This window comes from Sphaerodactylus townsendi, linkage group LG02, assembly GCF_021028975.2.
Source record: "Sphaerodactylus townsendi isolate TG3544 linkage group LG02, MPM_Stown_v2.3, whole genome shotgun sequence".
In the NCBI taxonomy this organism is placed as follows: Eukaryota; Metazoa; Chordata; class Lepidosauria; order Squamata; family Sphaerodactylidae; genus Sphaerodactylus; species Sphaerodactylus townsendi.
In genome coordinates this window covers 59,280,134-59,306,610 of record NC_059426.1, presented here as the reverse complement: position 1 = coordinate 59,306,610, position 26,477 = coordinate 59,280,134, and the positions used below count along the sequence as shown (strand labels likewise).

General features: G+C 43.6%; 1 protein-coding gene across 1 annotated transcript in view; it reads right to left on the bottom strand.

Annotated features, from left to right (window-relative positions):
- Positions 1 to 3,007: 3,007 nt before the first annotated feature.
- Positions 3,008 to 26,477, bottom strand: part of LOC125426245 — a 72,158-nt gene continuing 48,688 nt past the window's right edge. The window contains exons 3-7 of the mRNA XM_048484506.1: positions 16,214 to 16,388; positions 12,227 to 13,971; positions 7,241 to 7,337; positions 6,015 to 6,219; positions 3,008 to 3,696 (exon numbers count right to left, since the gene is read on the bottom strand). Of these exons, the coding sequence (XP_048340463.1) occupies positions 3,008 to 3,696; positions 6,015 to 6,219; positions 7,241 to 7,337; positions 12,227 to 13,779 (2,544 nt within the window). The 5' untranslated portion in view covers positions 13,780 to 13,971; positions 16,214 to 16,388. The remainder of the gene's footprint in view (positions 3,697 to 6,014; positions 6,220 to 7,240; positions 7,338 to 12,226; positions 13,972 to 16,213; positions 16,389 to 26,477) is intronic.

Genomic DNA, 26,477 nt, shown 5'->3' with positions numbered 1-26,477 from the left:
ACCCCCCCCCCCCCCCACCCCCCCCCCCCCCCACCCCCCCCCCCCCCCACCCCCCCCCCCCCCCACCCCCCCCCCCCCCCACCCCCCCCCCCCCCCACCCCCCCCCCCCCCCACCCCCCCCCCCCCCCACCCCCCCCCCCCCCCACCCCCCCCCACCCCCACCCCCCCCCCAGAACCTGCGGCTCTCCAGATGTTCAGGAACTACAATTCCCATCAGCCTCTGTCAGCATGGCCAATTGGCCATGCTGGTAGGGGCTGATGGGAATTGTAGTTCCTGAACATCTGGAGAGCCGCAGGTTCCCTACCCCTGCCTTAGAACACTCCACAGGAATCTCAGCACAGGGGAAGAGAGCAGCACGCTAGCCTTTAGCCCTCTCTCACCAGCCTGCAGTCCACCTTCTAATTGCTTAGGTGTGGTTGGGCTGGTTCCCCTTAGACTGTCTTGGCATGGTGGCTAATAAAGGCCAGCCCAAGTCAGGATCTGCCAATGCCTTCCAATTAAAGAGGCATTCCCAGTTTCTCATTCTCAGTTTCTGAATCAATGGGTCTATCTAATTTTTCCCCTCAATCATCAACTTCAGCTGAATAGAGGCTCCAAAACAAACTCTTGCTGAACAGTGGTGTTTTCAGGAAGTCATCATCTCCTGCCTCTGGCTGTCTCCAGCCCCCTCCTATGGTTCCTGGTCCAGCCCCCTCTGCCTTCTCTCTGCTTCCCCATCTCCCAAGCTTTTCATGTTAGACCCGGGCTCACCCTGCCCCCCCCCTTTGCCAGTTGTTTCCATTGCTTTACTACGGCTGTGACGTTCCAACCCTCTGCAAAGCCATATTGGTGTGGGGAGGGTTATATGTACCCAGTAAATGTTGCTGCAGCTGCCTAGTCTTGTCCTGACACTAACAGTGGACATTAAAGAGGCTCCTGCAACCCTGAAGTTGACACAGCCTCCTGACCAGCATTCAGCACTATGGGCCACTGCAGGGAGAGCTTTGCCAGCCCGTGACACTTTTCCTTTTAGTTCTATCATGGGAAGAGCTGAATAGATATGGCTTCAAAAGTACCTCTTACTGCTAGCTTTCTCACTGCGAGGGGCAATGGCTTAGGGGTAGATCATCTGCTGTGAACGCAGGTCCAGGTTTAACCCCTGGTTTCTCCAGTTTGACTAAGTAGTAGATAAAGTGAGACCCTGGACAACCATTGCCAGTCAGAACAGACAGCCCTGACGTTGACAGCACAGTCGGTCTGCATCTATATAAGGGAACTTTCTGCGACTATTCTTCAGTTTCCTGTGTTTGGGGGCTTAAGCTGACTGAGATCAATGGGCTTTGCCATGTCTTTATGTTGGACTGTGCAGCCAAGTAGCCTATCTCCAGTAGGAGGAAATCATATTTGTGAAGGATAAAACTATTGCTTTCATTTTGGTACTCACTGCTGTTTTTTGACAAGAGCAATGGAGAAGATAATGACACTGTACTGAAAACAGTCAAGTTTTCCCCATCTGATTTACAAAGTTCAGTAACAGGACACAAAGCTCTGCGTTGCACACAGGATCCTCGTCTGTCATAATGAATGATCAAGAACGGCTATTCCAACACATTAAATAACCCTGAGTACATTTAAGAAAGGGTGCCAGTTTGGAGCGTAGCTCAAATGGTGCTGTGGGATTTCACCAGCCTTGTGCATATTCTTGGCCACTGGTAATTATTGCCATGTAAAGCTGATTTTAATTGCTTTCCTGCAGGCCAGATTGGTTGCTGCTGTAAAAATGAATTTCATGGTGAAAGGATTTCCTCCTCCCTCCTTCTCCAAGCATGGAATTAAAGTGCAAGGCAAGGTGCGCATATGCAGTGGCATATAACTGCAATTTGCTTTGCTCAGGTGTTAGCTCAACCAGTTGCCTGCGTGCATCATTCTCTTTTAACCGAGGATGAGGTTTGTAGCAGTTGTAGCTGTGGATTGGCTTCGGTGTCCAAATACGGCACCTGGTGTTTGAACAGGGAGCAAAGGGAGCAAAAACATGGCTGTGCGCTTTTTATAAAACCAGCCACACGCTGGTTTGTGAAAGATGTCTGCCTTTCAAGATGTCTGCCTTGTGTTTTCTGAATTTACACATCTGGCTGACACCTACAGGTAAGAGTGAGCAACATGTGGAAGACTGAATGCATCTGATCCAACTCAGATGCCTGCGAAAGGCAAAAGGATGGAATAAAAATCAAGTAATTTAAACCCTAAGCTTGTGCTTTCTAGACCACACACATATGTGCAAAATCTACTTGATTTCTTTACATGGTTGAAATGGGAGGAAAATGCTGGCATGGGATCCTGAGTAATGGTAGCTAGGGAGACTTTCAGAAGGACATTCAGAGGACACAGTGCAAGCCTGGACTCTCAATTCCTTTCTCTAGTCCAGTGGTTCTCAACCTGGGGGTCGGGACCCCTTTGGGGGGTCGAACGACCCTTTCACAGGGGTTGCCTAAGACTCTCTGCATCAGTGTTCTCCATCTGTAAAATGGATAAATGTTAGGGTTGGGGGTCACCACAACATGAGGAACTGTATTACAGGGTCGTGGCATTAGGAAGGTTGAGAACCACTGGTCTAGTCATTAGACATGGTGCCTTTCCAATTAGTGTTACAACCATGCCACAGCAACAACGCCACTGGGAGCATCTGCTTTATATACAGAAGGTTCCAGGTTCAGTCCCCGGCATTTCCAGTTTAAAAGAACAGGTAGGAAGTGATGTGGAAGTCCTTTGCCTGAGATTCTGGAGTGCTGCTGCCAGTCAGAGCAGACAATACTGATCTTGCTAGTGTGATGATCAGGATAAGGTGAGTTCACAAGTTCACAAATGGCAATGCTGGCACAATTCCATAATGACACCATAACAGAAGCACAACTCTACCTTTGAAAATGGTGCGGAAACTTTAACTGGCCAAGAGGTGAAAGCCACAGCACTGTTGGGGGCCAGATATAGAAGCTGTATCACCCTTGTGCCCAATTTTCCAGGCACAATTCAGAGTCCTTGATAAAGCACACAAGAGAAAGGGGGAAGGAAATGGGAGGCCACATACTCTACCTGTTCAAAGGCTTGGTCAATTTCTTCCTGAAGGTACTCCAGAAAGTTTTCATTGAGGTCAATCAACTCCTGTATGTTGCTAAACACCACCAACAGCTGGTCCTGGGTTAGGAGGCCAGCTGCTTGCATGGGGAGGTAGAACTCCTCTTTGATGATGCGCAGATCCTCCCCATAACTGGCTTCAGTATTGACAAATTCTAGCACTGACTCTTTCCGCTCTGTTCGGCATTTCAGGCATTTCTCACAGAGGTTAGCCCGCCTCTTGTTCTGGTTCTGAACATCTGTTTCCACTGGGAAATCTCTCCCCCCACAGTCAGTGCACGGCTGGTGGGCTTCCCACGCTTGTAGGGAAGTCAACATGTCAGAAGCTCGGCTTCTCCTCCACTTCCTAGTCAGCACTTGGCTGATGCCGCTGTCTGCCCTCTCCATCTCAGCTGATCTCATCCTTGGCGCCCCTCCACTGCTGGTGTCCGCATTGTCCCTCTCCTCGTTCCCGCCCACAATGCCGCTGTCGGCGCTGAGACTGCTGACATTGCTCCAACGGTGCTTGGGATGAAGAGAGCCACCTGGAACACCATGGTTCTCATCAAAGCTGCTGCCGTGGTTGATGTTTGCTTTTGTCCTTGCTGGGTCAAAGCAGAAACAGATATGTCAACATCATTTTCTAGCAGTAGTTTGCTGTACTGTACTAAGAGAAAAGCACCTTGTTCTTTCTTTCTTTCTTTCTTTCTTTCTTTCTTTCTTTCTTTCTTTCTTTCTTTCTTTCTTTCTTTCTAACATTAGCAGCTTTTCTATTTTACAGAACTCAAAGCAGTTTTAATATGTACATGAAACACGTAAAAATATTTTTAAAATCACACTTTAGGACTGCCAGCAAACTCATCCAAAGTGGAACTAAATACAAATGTGTTCAACTGCCTCCTAAATATCGATCGTGAGGAGGCCAGGTGCACCTTGCTAGGAAGTTTGTTCAAAACTGTGGGGCTGCCACTGAGAAAGTCACCCCTCATATACCCTCTAGATGAGCTGCTCTGACTGATGGGCAGTCAGGAGAACCTCTTTCTGTGATTTTAATTCTTAGGCAGGAACGTATGGAAGAAGCAATATTGTATTGTCAAAGACATTCATGGCCGGAATCAACTGGCTGTTGTGGGTTTTCCGGCTGTGTGGCTGTGATCTGGCAGTTTTTACTTCTACCATTACACCTGTATCTATGGCTGGCATCTTCAGAGGGATACCAGAGGAAGATGTTTTCCTCTACATGGCACAAAGAGAAAAAAAATCTTACTATGACATGCCTCTGAAGATGCCAGCCATAGATGCAGGCAAAACATTAGGAGCAAAAACTACCAGATCACGGCCACACAGCCTGGAAAATCCACAAAAGCCAAATATGCTCCACCTCACCTCTTGCTCAATGAAAGATTAGTTGTTTTTCCTGATAGGCAGGCAGTATGCTATAAAATATTTGACCCTTTTCCAAACAGCAGGTTTAAGCCTGTGACATTCTAACACTATATTCCACACTGTAAGAAGATAATAACATTAATATGAAGAATTTCCTGTCTTTATTTCCATACAAGGAAATGCCTCACCTCTTTAGCTCCCGAGTATTAGGTTAAATGTAGAGGAGTGCCGGTTACACTGGCTACTAATTGAATTCTGGATCGTCTTCAAGGTTTTGGTGTTAACCTTTAAGACCTTGAGTGGCCTGGGGCCTTCATATCTTGGTGACCACATCTCCCCATACTGCCCATGAAGGGCACCCCATTCCTCTGGTGGTCCCTGGCCCCAAGGACATTCAGCTAGCCTCAACCAGCATCAGAGCTTTGTTGGCCCTGCCCTGAACCTGGTGGAACTCCTTACCAGCCGATGTCAGGGCCCATCTATAGAGCAGCGCCTGCAAGACTGAAATGTTCCACCGGCCTTCGACTGAGACAGCCATGGGTTCAATACATCCTGCTGGCCCCCTGAGTTTTTGTCTCTCACCCCCATCTACCCCAGTTACAACTGAATGTATAATGGGATGGGGTTTAAATCTGGGAAATTAGAATTTAGGCTACCTGAGAGTCCTTTGGATATTTATTTTAGCTGTTGCTTTCATAAATTGTTGATATGTTCTATTTTTAACTTTTAAATGATATGTCATTTTTGTAATTTGCTTTGTAATTGATGTCTTGGAAACTGCATTGTAAGCCGCCTTGAGTCTGGCCTAGGGTGGAGAGGGCAGGGTATCAAATCCAATTTCAAAAAAATGTAATTTCATGGCAATGCATCTCCAGGGTTGCTGTCTAGGCCTTCTCCAGCACTGTCACTTGGGCAGGTCTAGACAACATGAACCACCAAAAGCCAACTCCTCCTTTGAGCGTCACCTATCTCATTAGTTCCACAGCTACAAATGGAACCTGCAATTAGGTTTAGGTGGAGTTTGAATGTCCCGTCTTCCCCCCTCCCTTAAGAATCCATGGAAACAACAGGCAAGAAGCATCTGCTGACTCAATCTGCTGAACACATTTGCCAATGGTTTTGGGTCTTGCTCACCTCTCACTATATTATTCAAGAAGCCATCAGCAAAGTGCTCTCTGCACCAGTCCTGAGCGTGGCACATGAAGATGTGATGGCGCTGCCCTAAGTTGCATTTTCTCATAGCTCCTTTTGCCAGGAGCAAATATGTGTGCATCAGAGCAGCCTCATAACTTGCCAGATTTGGGCCCACCAGAATCTTGGATGTCATTAACTTAACAGTGTAGGAGCAATCAAGCACAAACGGGCAGCTGCTGTGTCCCCTCTCCTCCATACAGCCCCTGTCATAAAAGACTGCTACTGGTTTCAAGACATACTCCAAGATATGTTTTTCTGCAGTCCTGACTTCTGAAACTTATAACTAAGACCAACAAGGACACACAAATATTGGTACAATTCAAAGAGTAAGTAGCGATCATACTGCGCTCTCTCTCTTGTCGGCGTTTTTGAGCATGGTGCCGCGCTGCCGCAGCTATCTTCAGCTCCAGCTGTTTCCTCTTCACAGCATCCGTCGGCATTGGATCGCTGAAATGAGGCCGCAATCGACACTCCCGCTGAGTTTTTGCACAGTCTGGGGTTTCATGGGAAATATCAGAACTGGATCTGCGGCAGTTGGGGCTGGAGTTCTGGTAAGAAAACCGAAGGGGCGTATGTTTGTGTGTGTGTTTTACTCAACAAAATAGGGAGCACTCAATATTCTCAGCCAAATCTGTCATAACTCTCTACCAACATGCAACACTCCTCCCCGCCCCAGCCCACTTTGTCTCTGGAGTCATTTCTGTGGTGAGGGCATAATCATTAAAGCAAGGAGGCAAAACAAGAGCAGTTAAACTAAATACAAATGTTTGAGAAATATGTGTGCGGATGATTGCAAGCATGCAAGCTGAAAAGGAATCTGGGGGAACCTAGCCAGGAACACCCTAGTTTTACAGGGATGTACAAGTGGGATGAAGAATTAAACATAGTCATGTGGAAATCAGGATTTCTCCTTCTACCCTGGTACTTTCTGAAGGCTAAGTGTAATGTCTATGAATCTAGGCAGAGATCAATGGGAACTCAGTGGCCTTATAACTCTGCCTAGGATTGCACTGTAAGTTTCTTTCAAATCTGTTTAACTAGCATAGCTCCCAACCAAACAAGAAGAGCAGCTGAAATTTTGTGAAGGGCTGAGGGGTAGCTTATCAGACAACTTCCAGCATCCTGATAAAAGAATACAACTTACAGTTTGGGCGACAGGGGGGAAGAGCCCTGGCAATAAAACCAGTTTCAAACCAACTTATATTTAGTGGACCTGATGTTTAAAGTTAGTTGTGACTATGATCTGTTGAAATGAATGGAACAAAATGGAAATGCATGGAATAATGGTACAAACTAAGCCCTACTTTGCTCAACGGGATTTAGTCCCAACAACCTTGATAAGGATATCTGCAATAAAGGAGATGAGCCTCAGGTTCTTCAGAATCAGGGAAAGAGAAATGGGGTCAGCAGACTAAGATGGAATGGATGGAGTGGGGAGGAGGGCCACAGCATAGAGGATTATAGACGGGAATATAGAATGGTTGAGAACTGCAACCCACTGCAAGGGTAAGTAAAGTTCCTGGATCAACAGCTGCAAAACTCTTCTCTGCCCCAAGGTATGAAACTCACTGTGGGTTGATGATGGTCTTCTAGAAAAGTGAGACCAGCCTTCTCAAGTTCACTCGGTCCTTTGGATGGAGAATCTGTGGCAGTTTCAGCATTGCAACTGCATGGAAAGAGACAAGACTCAGTTAATGTTTCTGAGGAGGGACTGAAGGTTGGGGCTGGATCATACTGTTAGCATTCAGAAAGTTACAGAACCAGTACTCAGTACCCTCAGTTAAAGGGTGATGGAAAAGACCTTGCTCTGCCAGACACCTTGGAAAACTCAATGCAGATGATACATAACTAGATGGACCAATAGTCTGAACAGGGGTACGCCCATTTCTTACATTCATAGATTATGTCAACCACAGTCTAGAGCCCAGTCCATAGGTAGCAAGGAAAAAACACAATTTTAAAGAAGCCCTTGAAAATGGAGTACAGCAACATTTTAATATAAAAATTTACATACGTTTTAAACTGGGACTTTTTTTTACTCTTTTCATTCTTAACTATTTCCTTTTCACTTTTTTCCTCTGTCATCACAAAAAATGCAAAAATCCAAGGAAGAGAAAGAGAGATTTCCTTAGATTATCAGAAACCACAGTATGCATTCTGCAGAAAATTTCCATTTATGGAAGAGTTTCTGTCAGTAGAGTGCGCCTCCCCCCAATGCAATATTAAATGCCCCCTAATATTCTGCTCTTGAGAGATGAGAAATCCCCAGGAACAGCATGAGGTCTGCAGCTGTAGGGAGGAATCATACAAAATTGCCTGCCTTCTGTAAATGCTCTGCAAGATCCAGTCTTATGTGTAACCGCTCCTCCTTAAATGATAAGGACATATTATGTCCAGGACTAGGGAAGAGAAAGGGTAAAACTCACACTGAGTAGTTACCACCCACAGGATTTTTTAAAAGGCAGAAATAACCATACTATCCTGCTACTTAGTGCATTTTAAGTGTTCAGTATGCTTTGCAGGCATTTGTGAATGCCTTTGCAGATCTTAACGACATAGAAATAGTACACTTTTCTCACTTGTAACATGGGATTCTGACAGGGAAGAGTTTGCAATTTGGGAACATTCTTGTTAATCATACAAAGAATAAAGAATCCTAAAATTCTCTCTTTTATATAATGTTTCAGACAATGGCCTAACATTCAACCTTGAATTCATAAAACAAAGTATTGTCTGACTACTCCCTGTGGGGGTCCTTCATACATTACCGCATGCAACATCTCTTCAATTACCAGCAATGCTTTATGTAGTGTATGAAAATAAAAAATGTTATATTTTGAAGGATGAGCTGAATGAAGGACAATTATCTAGAGCATTGTACTGGGTTTTTTTTAACTCATGTAGGATCCATCCCTTTCTCAATATTGTCCTACCGTATTCATTACAAGAGCACAACATCCAGTGATGTGCGGGATCCAGAAACGTACATAATTTTATTAGAGAATATTTCTTGCTATAAATCAAAATAGCAAACAGCAATACATATGCATTTCACATAAATCATGGTGATTACAGATCTGTAGTCTCTCTAATACTCAAAGGACTGTGGATCAGGGGTTGTGCTGTTGTTATTCTGAAGATACACAATTAACTTCATACACTAAAACACACATATAAGATTCAACAGATTTTTTTCTGAAATATATTAGGCATTCTAAGATCAAGTATGAGGGGGGAGTATTAGAATGATGGATACTGCCATGCAGAAACTTTCCACAATATGAATTTATTATGCCCTTTGGCTGAAAAAAGGATTAAAATAGTTCTGTAGAAGTAATATTTCCAGTTGGCTAATGAGAAACAAAAATCATGCCTGAAGAACCCGGCAAGAAGTATAATAAGCATGAATATCACAGTAACTGTCCTAACTCACTGGAAAATGTATACATTTGCATTCCCCTTGTGGGTTTGGCTCACTTATCCAAATCATATGTGCTCTGAAGGCAGGTTGGTCAGGTGGCATTCAGATATCAGGAACAAAGAAAGAGGTTTTTTTCGTAAGGGGCACAAACCTGACTTTTTGTTATGGCTTCACATACCCTCCTCTTCTCATGGAGTTCTACTAAAGACCTCCAGGCTCCAAAAACTATCAGTCAAACTCCTGTTTGCTGTGACGTTCAAATGTGAATTTAAACTGGAGTTCCCACACATGAAGTGGAATGTTAAAAGATGGCTTAATACTGGTTTAAAATCCTGGCAGTCGATCTAAAGTACTGTCAGCAGAACTCCACTGACATAACAAACCCCACTCCACCCTACGCAGCCAGCTGAGCTCCCTGAAACGCTGCTCCAGGGAATGGGATTCTCAAATGGGGGTCTATAGAGGGAACCGAAAGTTCTGGGGGGTGGGATGTTTCCAGCTGGATCAAACAATTGTTGGATCTAATCCCAGGCTTGCTGGTAAACAAAATACTCAATTTGTCCCACTGCCCACAGTTGGATGTTATGGCAAACATCCTGAGCCCTTCGGGGGAGGGCGGTTTATAAATACAATAAATCAAATCAAATCAAATCAAAATGGAGATTGATTTAAAGCTTTTTAAATCAGGAAGCCTCTCACAGCAAGGGAAGGGAGAAAGAGGGAGAGTTTAAGAGGGAGAAAGAGGGAGAGTTTAAGCATTCCTGGCAATAAGCCAGGTTTATGCCTGCCACAGACAAGCCTCTCTGTGTTTATGATGTCTGAATGTGGCCTATGTGATATACCATGTTTATTCCTGTTTCGACTTGTGCCATAATTGGGTCTGAATTGATACGACATTATAATAAGTGGTTAATCCTACCACAGTGAAATTACAAAACTTTCACAATGTTATTCAGATTGCCAAGGAACAGTTATGGAAGTAGCCAACTGGTGACAGGTCAGTTACCTGAAACTATTGGTAATTTTCATGTGAACTGATCCATCTGCTTATGCATACAAGCAAATAAAACCTATTTCCATATTTATCGTATGATGGCTTACTCATCACTTCCAGACATCTCTTCGCATGATGTAATTTCCATTGCCCCTTAGCAATTCTATATCATCTTCTTTTACAAAATAAAGGAATGTGGCAGCCAGGCAAGCAGAAATTAAAACAGGGGTGATGAGTTCAAGATGAGAACACTTAGAAACAATAAAACATCTACTCAGGTCACGAACAGCTGGGCTACCGTGGTGCCCAATTTCACTTCTGACTGACATGATTAACACATAAGGAAATACAAGTATGTGGTGGGGGGAGGTTGTGGTCTTAATGTTTTTTGACATCGTAACTGGTTTCTGGTTGGGGATGGGCCTGACTGTCAAGCCCCAGTTCTACGGATCAACTCAGACTCTGGCAAGAGACAAGAAGTCAGTTCTGAAAACTGTTTCGAATAACCCATGTATATATCAAACCTGCTTTGCCTTTCCCCCTCCCAATTCCACATCTTCACCCCTCACTTCCCAGAGCTCACGGAAAGGAATGCAAGACAGGCTCAAGGTCAGGAACACAGAGATAAAGTCCCAGGCACAGCTACTTCGTTACACTAGCCAAAAGCGAAAGTAACTTTCCCTCATCCCCTGTCTCCCCCGCCCCTCGGTGTAGTCCTGATGGATGCCTGACACTGGCCCAGTGAAGAAAGGAGTCCCCATCACTCATACTCAGGTTTTCATCTCCACAGCATAGTGGTCCACATCAGTGGTAGGATTCAAATAATTCAACAACTGGTTCCGAAGGGATTCAGTGGTGGGATTACACCAGTTCTCTGAACTAGACAAAAAAATTAGCTACCGGTTCTACTGAATAGGTGCGAATAGGCTGAATCCCAGCACTGGTCCACATCCATTTTTTAATCTGCTTATGGAACCTTCTCCATTCATCTCTCCATCCCTGAACTGGGTGTTGTTTTTGAGGCACTCTGTATTACCACTCTTCATTATCTGTACTGGTTGAGCTTATCAGGTATACTTGGACTCATCAATAAGATCTTCATCATTCCACACTTTCCCTGTATTGCTTTAACACTGGTTGTCCTTTTGATCATGAAACAAATTGGTTCCTGTATGACAACTTAAAGTATTTTAATACACAAGATTCCAAAGAACACCGAACATTCACAGACAGTTTAGTAATGCCTCAGGCTTCCCTCCTTCTCTCTTTTGTAGAATTCAAATTCCTTAGATATTGTGGTCTTGCAATTCTCCTTACAAACATGAAATAAGTAGCACACCAGGGTCCCTTTTTAGTTATGTCCTTTCTGCTTGAGTCAGAAATCCCTAAGCAACTTATGAGAGGCTTTGTACATTTGCATGATAATAAAAATGACATATCAGAGGCTCAGAAATAAAACCTATTTATACAGGAGCTGGGTAAACAACAGTGAATTATTACAGAGTTAAAAATAAAGGACAGAGCTACTCTATAGCATTCTGTGTGCACAGAATTTCAATAGAACCTTGAGATGGAAGTCCTCTCTTTGAGACACACTTCATATGAACAAATGGCATCTATCTATCCCTGATTGCCTTTTTTAACCCCATCCTTCTTCCAAGGAGCTGAGGAAAAAATACATGGTTCTCACCTCCTCTGATGTTTTGCGTACCACAAACTGGTATACTAGATCAGACTGAATGAGAGTTGACTGGCCCATGGTCATCTTTGGCAGAGTGGATACTTGAACTCAGTCTAACTATACCTGGGTCACATGACCAGATTAGTGGCGCCCAGGGACAGAGGGTCCCCCTGTCCCTAGGCCACTGCCTCTAATTTAAAAGCAATTTGCCCCATCTCCATATCATTGGCTGCAGAAGTCCAATGCCTCAACGGAAGAAAAATTCCACAAACCTAAACAAGGAAAGCCATTGAAGCATCAGTTTGCACCCTGTATAACTGACCAACTTCACTTCTACAACACATAGATTCAGATACAGAACATTCTAAAAATTACTAATGCTAACAAAAACTGTAAGTACATTTGTTAAGAATTCTCCACCTGAAAATTTTGTTCAGTAACTCAGACAGAATTGGTTACCTCTTCTTGATGAGGTCCAGTGCAGAACCTATAAATTCATCCTTCATTTTCTGTAGCTTAGCTCCGTAGCTAGATATATCTGTTGCTTCTAACAGTAGTGGGCAGCAAGAAGATTGAGTTTCAGACACAAGGGATGGCCCAGCATGGTGAAGTACTTCACTTAGTTGTCTGGCATACAACCCCTGCTTGTCCCCTTCAGCAAAGTCCTTTTCTCCCTCTGTAGGACCAGCAGCAGACTGTAAAGGTGGTCTTGGAATTGGGCTAGAACAAATCGGGTCTGGGATTCTGTCAGAACTTGGCATCTCACTGTTATGGTCTCTCTCCACCGGCATATTCATCAGGCAGAAGCTCCTGTCCCATGTGGATGAAGAATCTTGATAGCCAGCTAAGCCAGAAGCATTTTGAACATTTTCATGGAACACGTCATCATAATCATCTATGGCTGAAACCGTTTCTTTGCTAAGATTCTGCTGAGCATCTACACAAAGATTCTGGTTTCTCTTTTCTTCTAGTTTTTGGGTTCCTTCCTTCACGTCTTTTGTAGCTTCATTATTACTGTTTTGCAAACACATTTCCTTAAGTCTCATCCGCTTGAACTCCTCAAAAGTGGGTATGTACAGCCTCTCTTTGCAGTATCCTTTTCTGCTCAGTTCCGGTGTCCTTTTGGTGTCCTCTTCCTCCTCGCACCCTTTTAGGGATCCGGTTGTTTGAGATTTGACCATCTCTTGTCCTTCACTAGCACAATGAAGAGCTAAATTGGGTGAGCTGTTTTGTCTTCTGATTTGCAGCCTTTTCTGAGCTTCTTGTTTGATGTCTTCCGGATTGGTCAGTCTGCGAGAAAAACAAGGGCGATGCCTCCCCAATGCCATCCATGGTCCATGGGTGAGGGTAGCATGCTGCACAAATATGGTACAGCAGTTAACTGAACAGCCATTCTTATATTGTTGGCATGCCTGGCATTCTGAACACTCCCTTGTAACCAGGTCGTTCAAGGAAGCTTGAGGTTTGAGAGGCTTGCAAATCTCTGCAGTTTTAGTACTGTGGAGCCTAAGTTTTTCCTTTAGGTTTCTTTTGGCATCCCCATCCACGGATGAGGAAAAAAGCCATGGAGGCACTTTGGCACAAGGAGAAAGGGCGATGTCTTGCGCTGAAGGTGGTATTTGCTCAGAGGGAGAAGGAAAGCGTCGGCAACATTCAGGTGAGCTGAGGGCTAGGGCACCTTCCATGGAACACTTGGACCAATGTTTTGTGCCTTTGTAACGGAAAATGAGTTCATTGTCTACATTCCCACAGTGGGTATGGAAACTTGAGTCAGCCACGGAGGGCCAGTGTAGATTCTCTACACTCCGATAGAGATGTGTCTCTGCATTGCTGTTTGCTTTCCCTACAGGATTAAGATCACCAGTAAAAATCCGAGTGTCTATGTTCTTCAGTGGATGCATGTTGCTAACTGAGAAATCTTTTAAGCCATGTTGTGCATACAGCTGATTATTCTGGCAGCTCAAAATTACCCGACAGTGCTCCTGTCTCTCATCAATGTTTATGTATGTCATAGCAAACTGACATGGATGGTCTAACAGACTGATGATTTTAGAAGTGAGAGGGCAGGGGGATGTTGCCAGACTGCTCAGTTGGTGCTTGGAAATCCTGGTCACGGACAGCAGGGCTCTGCTATCTGGATACTCGCATTAAAGAGAAGAGATATCTCCCCAGTCATCATTGTAGACTGCGTGCCAAAGGAGAACCTGGTAACGCAAAGAAGAAAAACAGCTTACTGAACAGACCTGGCATTCAAGAGACATAACGCATTGTGAAGTGACCACAGAACAAACACAAGTGAAAGTATCATTAAAAAAGGTTTAATTTAGCGCAAAAAGGTAAGGTATAGAGGGAACATAACTAGTGGACACAACAGAAGGAGACCCATTTTCTCAAATGTAGGTTGGTGTCCAGTGTTTGAAGTGGACATCAAACACTGTTGGGCAGCGTAGTGACCTTGTAATGATCTTTGTTACTACTCTTTCCTTCACCACAAAAACAGCCAGGTATAGTTCCATGGCAGATTTCATTATTTGGATGTAGAAGGCTCTAGGAGTGTACCCAATTTTCACTTAATAGGGTCTCAAGTACAAAGACTTCAAAAGCCCCTTGAAAACTACTACTAATCAAGGCAGAAAACAACCAAGTGTTGCTTTTTACCAAATAGTATGGAACTGGTGAATGGTGGTAAACTCAAATTTCCAATATGCGTGAATATAGGTACACAACAGCATGTGTGCACGCATACACGCACACACAGATGATGAAATTGGGAAGTTCCAAAAAGTCTTCAGTTCATTATTTCAGCTTCTGCTTTCTTTAGGGAGTTATTTGGTCATCAAGTCCCAACCGACTAATGGCAACCCTATAGAATTTTCAAGGTAAGAGATGTTCAGAGGTGGTTTTCCATTGTGTGCCTCTGCGAGGCAACCTGGTATTCCTTGGTGGTCTCCCAATTCAAACACTAATCAGGGCAGACTCTACTGAACTTCTGAGAACTAATGAAACTGGCTATTCTAGGCTATTCAGGCAAAAGCTTGGTTGGTTTACCTTGAGTAATTTAGTATATGGCTGTATTCTTCCAGGACCTTAACAGTACAGTCCCAAGCCAAGTATACCCATTCAAGTAAACTGAAGAAGGGTGATTGCACTGTGAATTTACTTGTTGGAAGAATGTTTAGTGCTTTTAAAATGTGTATGTTTGTAAGTTTAGTCTCTGAGAACTTCTGTCCTATGGGAAAACCAAGGTACTCCATCTGTTGTGGTAGCAAACCTGTTTGCCACTCCTGAAAGTCACTGGTCGTGCCACCATCAACAGGGAGACTCTGATAGAGAAGCAATCCCTTCTGAAGGAAAGTGCAAGATAAAAAGGGAGGTACAATATATCCTAACCTCTCCAAACAAATAAAAAGCAGGGTTAAAAGAAACTCTGCTTCTGACAACGGGAGGGCATTGTTTTCCATACGTTCTGTTTAGATCATGTTCAGTTTGTAGGGATAGGGGGAAAGGCCCAAAATGTTTCTGCTTCTTATTCAACCTACTTCAGACTTTTAGCTAACACTCTTGTCAGACCAATGGTAGAACAAGTTCAAACTACCAATTGTTAACACCCCTTAGAAAATTGATAGCAATAATTATATCTCCATTTTTTTACACTCATAGTAACATATACCCAACTTGGGAAATGTGCCATATATCTCTCAGTGGTGGCGAACCTGTGGCACTCCAGATGTTCATGAACTACAATTCCCATCAGCCCCTGCCAGCATGGTCAATTGGCTACTGTCATCATCTATGACATAGATGATGAGTGGTTAGATAATTCTCATTGTAGGTAATGGTGGAGGCACATGCTAAAGCATGGCGAGCAAAATCACAGCAAAGAACTTATCCTGCCTCGTTTTGGACTCCAGTACTGAAGCCAAGTATCGGTGCCAATAACGAATGATCATTCATCTTTGAGTTCCTGCTTGGTCCTTTGAAATACACAGAAGTAGGTCCCAATTTCTTGATTATCACTATTTTAAAAGGGAAAAGCCATAAACAATATAGGAATGTGACCTTTCTTTATTTCACTTATCACATTTGTATTTCACCACTGCTCTATAGAGTTCAGGGTGACATGTATAGTACAATTTTATTTGAATCCTCAAGATGTCTTCTTCAATATCTTTCAAATGAAAATAAATGACTTGCCCAAGGCCATCAAGTGAATTTCCTGTTTGAACTGGGATTTGAACCTGTTCGTTTCACATCCAACATCAGCACCCCAGCAGCTTCATAACAACCATGCTGTGTATGCTTTTTGTACTACCCAAGCATAAAAATGTTCCTCTATAAGCCATCTTAAGAATTATAGCCTCCTGGGACTATATCCACTGCCATGGGCTAACACAAAAAGAAATGTAATTTAGGCATACATAAACTATTCATGTTATTCTAAGGTACCTTTAGTAATTATTCCACGATTTCACATGGTCCTCATCCATCCTGAGTATTCTTGGAGTGTTTTCCCAAATGCTTTAATTACTTGGGCGCTGCTATTCTCACCAACAAAGACCACAGTTAATGACAGAGTTAAAAGTCTGAGCATTTCTTCTGTGATCAAAGATTACAACTTGATCTGTCAGGAAAGAGAGAAAAAGACAGCATAAGAGGAGAACGTTTAGCAGAGATAGAGAAGGTTCACAGCAACTAAGATATAATGATAAAAAGAAAGGGAAAACATTTATAGATTAACAGGTAATATTTTGCAGTCATCACTTGCAATGTGAACCTGACTTCATTTCTAATAATAGAGGTATACACAGCAGCCATCCAGTCATTAGATCAGTGAGTGAATCAGCCTTTAGTCTCTCTGGTCTCCATGTGCATCGAATGCACTTGTCCAACAGTTTTGTTAGAACACACACCTACACTCATCATTACATTAGGAAAATGTTCCAGAGATTTCAAGAAATATGCTGTTGATCCATCACAGTGATCACCAAATAAATCACCAGTTTTCCCTAAATTCAGTTGAAAAGAATGGGTCTCAAAGCATTGGGGAAAAGGAAAGATCTTTCCAGGTGGTTGAGCCACTGGTAAAAATTACCCCTTCTCAATATGTTTCAATTTTAGCTCAATCTTAATACCCTCCTCCCCTGCTTGGGGGTGCCTGAGGTCAAGAGCTGCCATTGTCTTTGGCAAAAGATATTGGTAATCCTTGCCATTAAAAGCTCTGGTAACAGGTTCAGGTGCTTCTGCACCTTCCTCCTCATCTTCAGTGATACTCCCCCTCTTCCCCAGACCCAGCACTGTCAGAGTTGCTATCTATGTATGCAAGGGGGGTGACAGTGCTCCTTTTTTCTGGCAGCTTTAGTCAGCCAGCTTTAGTCAGCCTTTCCACTTCTGAAGACCCTTTGGAGGCAGAGGGGCAGAGAGGCACCAGACCACGCAGCCTTAGCCAAAATGGGAACTGCCTGTTTCATAAGTGCATCTCACTAATTTTGGTGTGCTTTGAAACATACAAAGATGGTGCTGCTGCTTGCATGCGTGGGATTGGAGCATCCCGTAGCCAGGACGTGCCTGCCCCACAGTCGTGTTGAGTGGCTCCAGCCTCTGCCTCCTGATCTCTCTTGTGTTTGGCCTTGATACCTTCTCCCTCATGCTCTTCCATGCCAATTTTTGCCTGCTAACTCACCAAGCTGCCAAACAAGCTGACTTCTCCCTGTCACCCAAACTGGGCAGACTAATGATGTTGGGGAGATAAATGGACAGTGGAGAAGGAATGAGACAACTAGAGAGGAGGAACCAAGCCAGAATATGGAGGGAAAGAGTAAACTGGAGGGATAAAAAGAGTAAAGGAGTTAAAGAATAATTTATAAAATTTAAGATATCAGTGATCAGGCAATGAACACCTGCTCCTCTATCAGGCAGGAAAAGACCTGAAGATTGCTGGGTAATTCCCACAGAACACAGAAAGCAGAACAAGTCTAGTTCCTGCCTCCCAGATGGATGGTGGGAAATACCCAAGAAGATGCCCTCCTAGTTCAGTGAGAGAATAACAGGACTCTCACCACCCGATCCTGATTCATGGCAAGTCTGATTTTCTTCCCTTCCATCACCATAATCAAAGCAGGTTTAACTGATTTGCATTGCAGTGACACTTTTCTGTACGTTAGTGACTCGGAAAGAAGCAAGTAGCCTTTATTTCTCTTCAGAATTCATTGCCCATTGCTGCCCTCACCAAACCATTTGATGTATTTAGAGGATTAAGCTTTACTGGAATAAATTACTTCCTATCTAGTCTGCTTGCCTGACCCTGCCTTTTCAGAGTAAGAAGAAACACCAGCAGGTTGAATCTGACAAAAAAAGGGATATGAAAATCTTGACGCAAATGGAAAAGACTAATCAGGAACAAAGGAGCTTCTTCCACAGATCAGCAATGGCCTGAGATGCACTGGGGTATCATGGCTCAGTCATAAAGAGGACATCTCAAAGCACTTAAGAAAGATGTTGTGCAAATGCAGGTCAAGTTGTTCACTATGCCCATATGAGTGGGCACACAGTTGGATACTGGCGAGATTTTGTTTCTAGGAATGTTAGCCAGGAAGTTGTTCTTCAAACCCTGAAGAAAGTTTATTCGTGAGTATTTTCCCACTTCAGATGAAACCCCTACTTTCTCTCTTCTCCCCAAACACACAGGGAAAAAACACTCTCCTCTCCCCATACATCCAGAGAAGGAATATTACCCCTCCCACATTGCTCCCTTCCTTTTCTACTTCCCGGAATAACAGCTCTCGGTTACTAGAGAACAAAGAACCTTGTGATATAATGCCAACCTAGACCTGAGGGAGAAGAATGCAGGGGCCAGAAATGACAGAAAATCGTTTTCTTTTGACACTGCCTGGCAGTAGGATGGAGGTTTGTCCGCTACTTCTTTAATGTCCACAGCTCAGGTTCGTTGTGGGATGGGATTACCTAGAGCATCCTTAATGTTATGGATCTTCCCCTTAGAATTTAGCTTACATATTTATCTAGCAGGAAGACTGCATCTGATATTCAGATGTAGATTTTATATAGTATGAAATGTATCTCCTGACACACCACTCTCTGGGCAGATACAGATAACGACATTTCTCCTACGAAGAGTGTGATTTTGACCATTGAAAGGGAGAGACCACTTTATGTGTGAGAATGGGGTGATATACATGGAGCGGGTGATAACAAGGATCCAATGTTCCTTTGCAAATGTTCAGATCTATCAGAACTACAGAACAGGACGACAGAAAAAGATTAGAGTGCGGAAAACACATCTGATTACACATCCCCACTCTACTATCAAGGGGGCTTTGTCACATATATTTAACCAACTAATCACAGGCAATAGCAGAATTCCCAATCCTGTAATCAGGGACGTAGGTATAGATTTTTTATGGAGGGGTTGGGGGGGCCACACCCCCACCCGCCCCAGGGCATGGCCATCAGCTCCAAGCTCCCCGCCTCTGGTTCATAGCTTTTATAAAAGCAGCTCTCCAAGGTTGGGGATGACAGACTCCCCCCTCAAGTGCCCTGCCTCCTGCCCTCCTCCCCTCTGGGCTGAGTGCATAGAGGGAAAAATGGAGCCTGGGTGCAAAATCTGAGCCTTTAAGTGCCTCCCCCAGGGCACCCTAACCCCCCCCCAGGACAGCCGCTGTGATAGCGGAACTCCACCCCCAAACAGCATCACTTCTCTAATGTAGTGTTTTAAAACTAGATCCACCTTTTAAAGGGAGAGAATCTGGGGTCCCTGTTAAAACAACATTAGAAAGTGATGCTGTTCTTGGGGGGTGGATTATCCCCCACCCTGAAACAGCATCACTTTCAATGCATGGCTGTAGTGGTTAAGAGCAGGTGCATCTCTAATCTGGAGGAAACCAGGTTTGGATTCCCCTGCTCTGCCACTCTGGAGCTTGTGGAGGCTTCTATCTGGGGAATTCAGATTAGCCTGTGCACTCCCACACATGCCAACTGGGTGGACCTTTATTAGTCACAGCTTTTCGGGAGCCTCCTCTCAGTCCCCACTCCACTCTCAGCAGGGTGTTTTGGTTGTGTAGATGGGAGCAAGGGCAAGGATATTGTAAGCCCCTTTGAGTCTCCTACAGAGAGAAAGGGGGGATATAAATCCAAACCTTCTTCTTCTTCTTCTCTAAACTGAGGATCTCTCAGGATTCTCCCTCTTTAAATCCATGCCGTCAAGGTGGACTTTAGTGCAAGGAGAATCTGGGGAAATTTGGGGGTGCCTCTGCTGTCAGGGGTGCAATTGTTAAGCTTGTGAAGCACCAAACTTCTCAGGGTATCTTTTAGGAGTCTCTCCTAATGATACCACCCAGGTTTGGTGAAGTTTGGTTCAGGGGGTCCAAAGTTATGGACCCTCAAAAGTGTAGCCCCATCTTCTAAGCTCCCATTGGAAACAATGGGGGATGGGGGTACCCCCTTTGGGAGTCCATAGCTTTGGACTCCCCTGGACCAAAACTTCACAAAAAACTCTAGGTAGTATCAAGAAGAGACTCTCTACTTGATCCCTCCAGCAGGTTTTGTGAAGTTTGGTTCAGGATGTCCAAAGTTATGGACCATCAAAGATGTAGCCTTCATCTTCTATTAGCTCCCCATTGAAAACACAATGGGAGGATGGGGCACTCTCTTTGGAAGTCCATAGCTTTGGACCCCCTGGACCAAACTTCACAAAACCTGGGTGGTATCAATAAGAGACTCTCCTGATAATGCATCCCAGGTTTGGTGAAGTTTGGTTCAGGGGGTCCAAAGTTATGGACCCTCAAAAGTGTAGTCCCCATCTTCTATTAGTTCCCATTGGAAACAATGGAGGATGGGGGAACCCCCTTTGGGAGTCGATAACTTTGGACCCCCTGAACCAAACCTCTCCAGACCGGCGTAGTATCATCAGGAGAGTCCCCCAAACAATCCCTGAAAGTTTGGTGCTGCTAGCCCAAACGATGAGCCCCCTGCAGGCCAAAAACCGAAAAACACTAAAAATGTTTTTAAAACCCACAAACGGGTGGGCGGAGCTTCAGACATGAATGGGGGGGTTCAAACCCGAGAACCCCCCCCCCCTTACGTACGTGCATGCCTGTAATTGTCATAGTAAATAAAGAAATAAGATACTGGGAAGGGCTGGGGGCAGATGCTATTTTTTTCAGCTTGGGGCATGAGGAAACACTGAGCATGGAAGCCCACCATTCTCGGCACTATACAGGATTGATACAGGCAAGACACAAGGAAGCCGTGATACTGGCCTTGAGACCCTTCATGCAATTGGTCTGGGGAATGTGGCAAGAGGCACACAAATATCACTACAATCTTATGGAGAACCACGGCGCAGAAACAGTTGTTGACTCAGGCCAAGGTCTGTTTGGTTTTTTAGGCATTGCTCTGGGGATACTGCTGTCATATTGAAGGGAAGATCACCTAGAATTTCATACTTGTCATGAATTTAGGTAGGGGAAAAACTCTATAAAATAAAAGCATTCTGGGAAGTCTAGGAAAAGATCAATTTTTCTGGGGGATTTTGCATATGCAACACTGTTCTTTGGGAAGGTATTAATTTGATTAAATAATAGGCCACAGCCTCGAAAAGAAGCACATCTAAAAGGAAATGTGCAAAGATCAGCAGACAGACAACTAACAATAAGTGAAACAAATGCAGATACACCTCAAAAAAAAAGAGAGACAGAACAGCAGCCTTCTTTTTTTCCCCGGTATATCTTTTTTATTAGTTAAAATTTACATCATACCATTACAGTGTCACAAACATCATCCCCAAAGAACAGCAGCCTTCATAATGAAATACTTTACCAGTGATTGTGGAGAACACTGAAAAACCAAGAATACCACTAAACAACGATCCATCTATCAATGACCATTCATTACAACTTCCAGTAATCTGAGATTTGAGAACATCTCATAAAGTATTGCATAACCAACCGAACACTACAGCCACTAATCAATCTAAACATCATTATTTTTGCCTCTGAATGTTAGCAAAGAGTTTATTAAAGAAAATAGCTAGCAACCAGGCATGCCAATAAACAGGGTCACTTCACTGAATGAGAGGTTTAACCACTAGGAACCCAATACCCAATCCAATTCCCATTCACCATGCAACTATTAATTTTGCTGCCGCTTTGGTAAAAACTAGAGTGTTAAATGTACAAAGTTGTTGCATGTGTGTGCAGTGAAAAAAAAAAGGACACAGGCACTTCACCACATGCTATGCAAAAACACTCAGCCTGCATTCTTGCCAAGGCAGTCTGTCCATATAAAGTGGCCCCAGGTTCCACTGTACCTCCCGTATTTTCGTGATCCAAAATGGCTATAGTGTGCTCAGACAGACATGAGTTGCTGAAATAAGTGTACTGAACCTAGAATACACATTTTATACTTAATTGTTGGGGGGAAAGCTCCTGTTGCAAAACAAAAAGTAAAAAACACTGGAAAAAAAGCATTGATTGGCCATGCACACAGATCCTGAAACTTTTTAAATATATATCCATGATTGCTTGCAAATAAACAAACAAACAAACAAACAAATAAAGCAAGCAAGCAAGCAAGCAAGCCAGCCTGGCTCCCAGGACTTGAAAAATGGACTGATAACCCCACTCGCAATACAATGCACTCAACCACACCTTTGCATAGCAAATTCCACCCAAACACTTAATAATTGGTTCCCCACCCTGGGACATGGACAATATACCACACTTAACTTTCCCTTCTCGCTTAGACACAGTGTGAAACGGACTTTTCTCTGTGATACACCTCTGAAGATGCCAGCCACAGATGCAGATGAAACGTTAGGAACAAAATCCACCAGACCACGGCCACACAGCCCGGAAAACCCACCAGAACCAATTAAATAATTATCAATAATATTCAAACCCGTGAAAGAGAACTCTCCCGCAACCCCAATTTCAGCAATTGTAAAACTTGCTGCTTTTTCAATTGGGAGGGGGGAAACCTCAGAGACGACCAAACTATCACGGGTGAGCTTTCTCATTTCAGTTAGTTAGGCAGCTATATCATCCAGTCAAGACTGAAGTGAAATAAACCAAGTAGCAGGTGGAGATATGTACTAATATATGATATAAAAGTATGGTAATCTATAACCACCTTTCACACCTCCTCAAAACATATCTCATTCAATGGTGTATACAGCTGCTTCTGCCAAGGCAGGTAATGAATTATTTAAAATAATGGCATTAGCAATTTCGTAAAACTATCGTGAGACTTGGCATCTTGATCAGCAAGCTGCTGTTTATTTACTAAAATACAAAACTTGCATAATTTTTGCATCCTGGCACAATCTCCTTCCCTTAAGCAGTTTATCCACTTGCTGTAGATCAGAGCCCTTTCCAAATAGCATCATATTCTCAACTGTCCCACAAATTAAGCCTGTTTAAGCTTTGTACTTCTGTGATCCACAAGAAGCCTTATCATAGAATCATAGAGTTGGCAGAGACCACAAGGGCCATCAAGTCCAACCCCTTGCAATGCAGGAACATATAATCAAAGCACTCCTGACAGATGGCCATCCAGCCTCTCTTTAAAAACCTCCAAAGAAGGAGACTCCACCACACTCTGAGGTAGTGCATTCCACTGTCAAACAGCCCTTACTGTCAGGAAGTTTTTCCTGATGTTTAGGTGGAATCTCTTTTCCTTCTCCTTGAACCCATTACTCCTGGTCCCAGTCTCTGGAGCCGCAGAAAACAAGCTTGCTCCCTCTTCGACATGTCATCCCTTCAAAGGGGAACACAAGCAAGGCCAGCTGGGCATTCCCATTTACTCCATTTATGTACTGAGATTGCAGGTTACATACTAATATCGGGGCTGATCAGCCTCCTGTTTTTGACTCTTACTTAGCTGCCTTAGAATCACTGTGGATATTTGTATGAAGGTTGACTCCACCTGACAAACTGTCTCCTGTAATTTTGATCTTTGCCTAATCACACCTGAACATGATTGTCGCAGTTGTTGTTTTGTTCCTCCCTAGGTCTTGTGCCTGGGAGTATTGCTTTTGTATTGGTTAAATCTTTTAAGTTCTGATACTGCCTGGGGAGTGAATGATTTAACCTTGGGAATTTTTGTTAATAAACTTGTGAACTTCACTTTGACAAAGGTGTCTGGACCTGTGACTGTGCCTGCAAAAGTCCCTATTCATGAACCAATTGTGGGATTCAGCAGGTTTGCACCAGTCTGGCAGAACCAGTTGTTAAAATGGTGCTTGTAAACAACCTATTGTTAAATTATTTGAATACCACCACCGGAACCGGTTGTTAAATTATTTGAATCCCACCACTGTCATGAACCCCTTGGATGCAGAGGATTAGAGGAGAGATCTTTAGCTTGTCCTCAGCAATTGAACTGCTGTGTCTCCCTGGCTGAGCTTCCTGGAGCATCAGGAACGCATGAGAGGAGGGGGAGCAAGTGAGCAGTTCCATACAACATTACACGCAGAATACAGAAATGCCAATAATGTTCCTCCTAACTGAAAAGAAGCCTTGGGAGGCTGTGAATTTGATCAGAAGATTGGTGAGAGTAAGATGATGCTTAACTCCTACTCTGACTGCTGTTTCTTTTAATCACCTGCTCCTTCCAGTGCTTTTCCCAAGAATCTTAGAGGGGTTTTTGAACAGATCAAATCTGTAGCTTTCCATGGCAGCTTCCTGTGAAAAAATACGAGATCCTTAATCAGCACCAAAATTAAGCACTATAGTTGTGCCAAATCATTCCTCTGCTGATCCCAGCTCCACAATGTTTTCTAACACGGTTACTATTACTGCACTGTTCTAAGCACTTCTAAGCACTGTTACTGTTAATTAATATAAGCTAGCAAAGCTTGAGTTGATGCATGAAACAATTTCAGATCAATATTAACTGGGGATAAGTCCTGTTGCCAGCACAACTCCCCCGGTAAGGGACATTAGGGTGATATGAGGATCCAAGCACTTCATCTTTTATCTGATTCATTGGCAAAGCAACGCATAAAACTAATATTTCAATCCTACTTTTAACTTCTGTTTCACTCTTTCTCCTGTTTGTTCACCCTGACCTTAGCGTCTATCCATTTGCAGCATAAACCATTCATTGACATATTTTAGTATCCTGTGGCATTGCGTTTCAGTGGAGGCGAAAGACATGTCTGAAATATGCTGATCTGTACTCTAGGTAAGCAGAAAAGGATACTATAGATCTCATTTTTATAAAGTCTCAATTCATTTGATTAGACTATATCGGGGGACTTTCAGACGTGTACAAAGAATGTAGTCAATAATGTCTTATATTAGACACAGTGGAAGTCATCTTAGCTAGATTCAAGCCATGTTTCTGTGCCAAGTTTCCTGTAGAAACACTGCAGGAGCCATGACAGTGCAGGTTCCCATGTATTGCTAACCGAGTTACATTCTTCTGAGGAGGAGCAGCAGGTTCCTTTCACAGTTAATTGGCTGATCATTATGTTGCTAACCAGTAGAAACAGGTCATTAACCATTTCTATTTGGCTACGTTCAAATTTGTCAGCTAGCCTGATCTGGTCAGATCGCAGAAGCTAAGCAGGGTCAGCCCTAGTTAGTACTTGGATGGAAGAAAACAAGGAATACTAGTGTTGGTACACAGACAATGACAAACCATCTCTGTTATTCTCTTGCTCTGAAAAACCTTCTGGGTTGCTAGAAGTCAGCTGTGATTTGACGGCACTTTATACACACACTCACAAGCATGTCAGGAAAGGGTATTGTTTATAAATAATTGGTTCATTTAAATCTACTTGCTGCTAGTGTGGCAAATTGGTCTAGAAATTGGGTTGGGGTAAGGCCTTCTCATGTCCACCCCTTTCCACTATTTTATCAGATATAAGGAAGCCCCTGGGATACCTTCTGTCACACTCCGACTTTTCCTATGAACTCTGCCTCCTGTCCTGCTGAATGAGGAAGATACAACTTGAATGCAAGGTGTCCTTTGCCTGATATGGGATTCCACCAGGCCATGCCTACTGGCAGCCATGACAGATCCTTGAACCAATAGAGTATAAACATGTGTGTGTGTGAAAAATGCTGTTAAGTCTCAGTTGACATATATATGGCAACCCAGTAGGGGTTTCAAGGCAAGAGATTAGCAGAGGTGGTCTTCCAATGCCTTTCTGTGCATAATAACCCTGAAATTATTTGGTGGCCTCCCATCCGAGAACTAACCGGGGCTGATCTTGCTTAGCTCCTGAGATCAAACAACATCAGGCTACCTTGGATCATCCATGTCAGGACAAGTGTAAACACAGCCTGTCCAGAATAAGATCAAGAGAAGTACAGCAAATTAGAAAGATGTGTTTCAACTTTTATTTGGCCTCTTAAGTGCTGCAGTGTTCCTTTTAATAAAGCAGAAATACTCTGAGATGGTTCTTGTATAAAAACATTACCCAAATTACCTTATTGCCTAACCGTTTCCTATATGAGGATCACAGGCTTCTTATTCCACCTGAGAACTAAATGAAAGGGGAAATGCTGCAGCCGGGCACCAGTTTCAGTGACCGATCAATATTTAGTTCCTCCTAATTCTTGGTCTATTAAAAAATGAAAAGCTGCACTCAGATCTGACCTGGAACTGAGGAGAACAAAACTGGTGATATGATAGGAATGAGACATTCCCTTTATGATAGCTGAGCATCGGTGGATTCTTCTGCAACTGC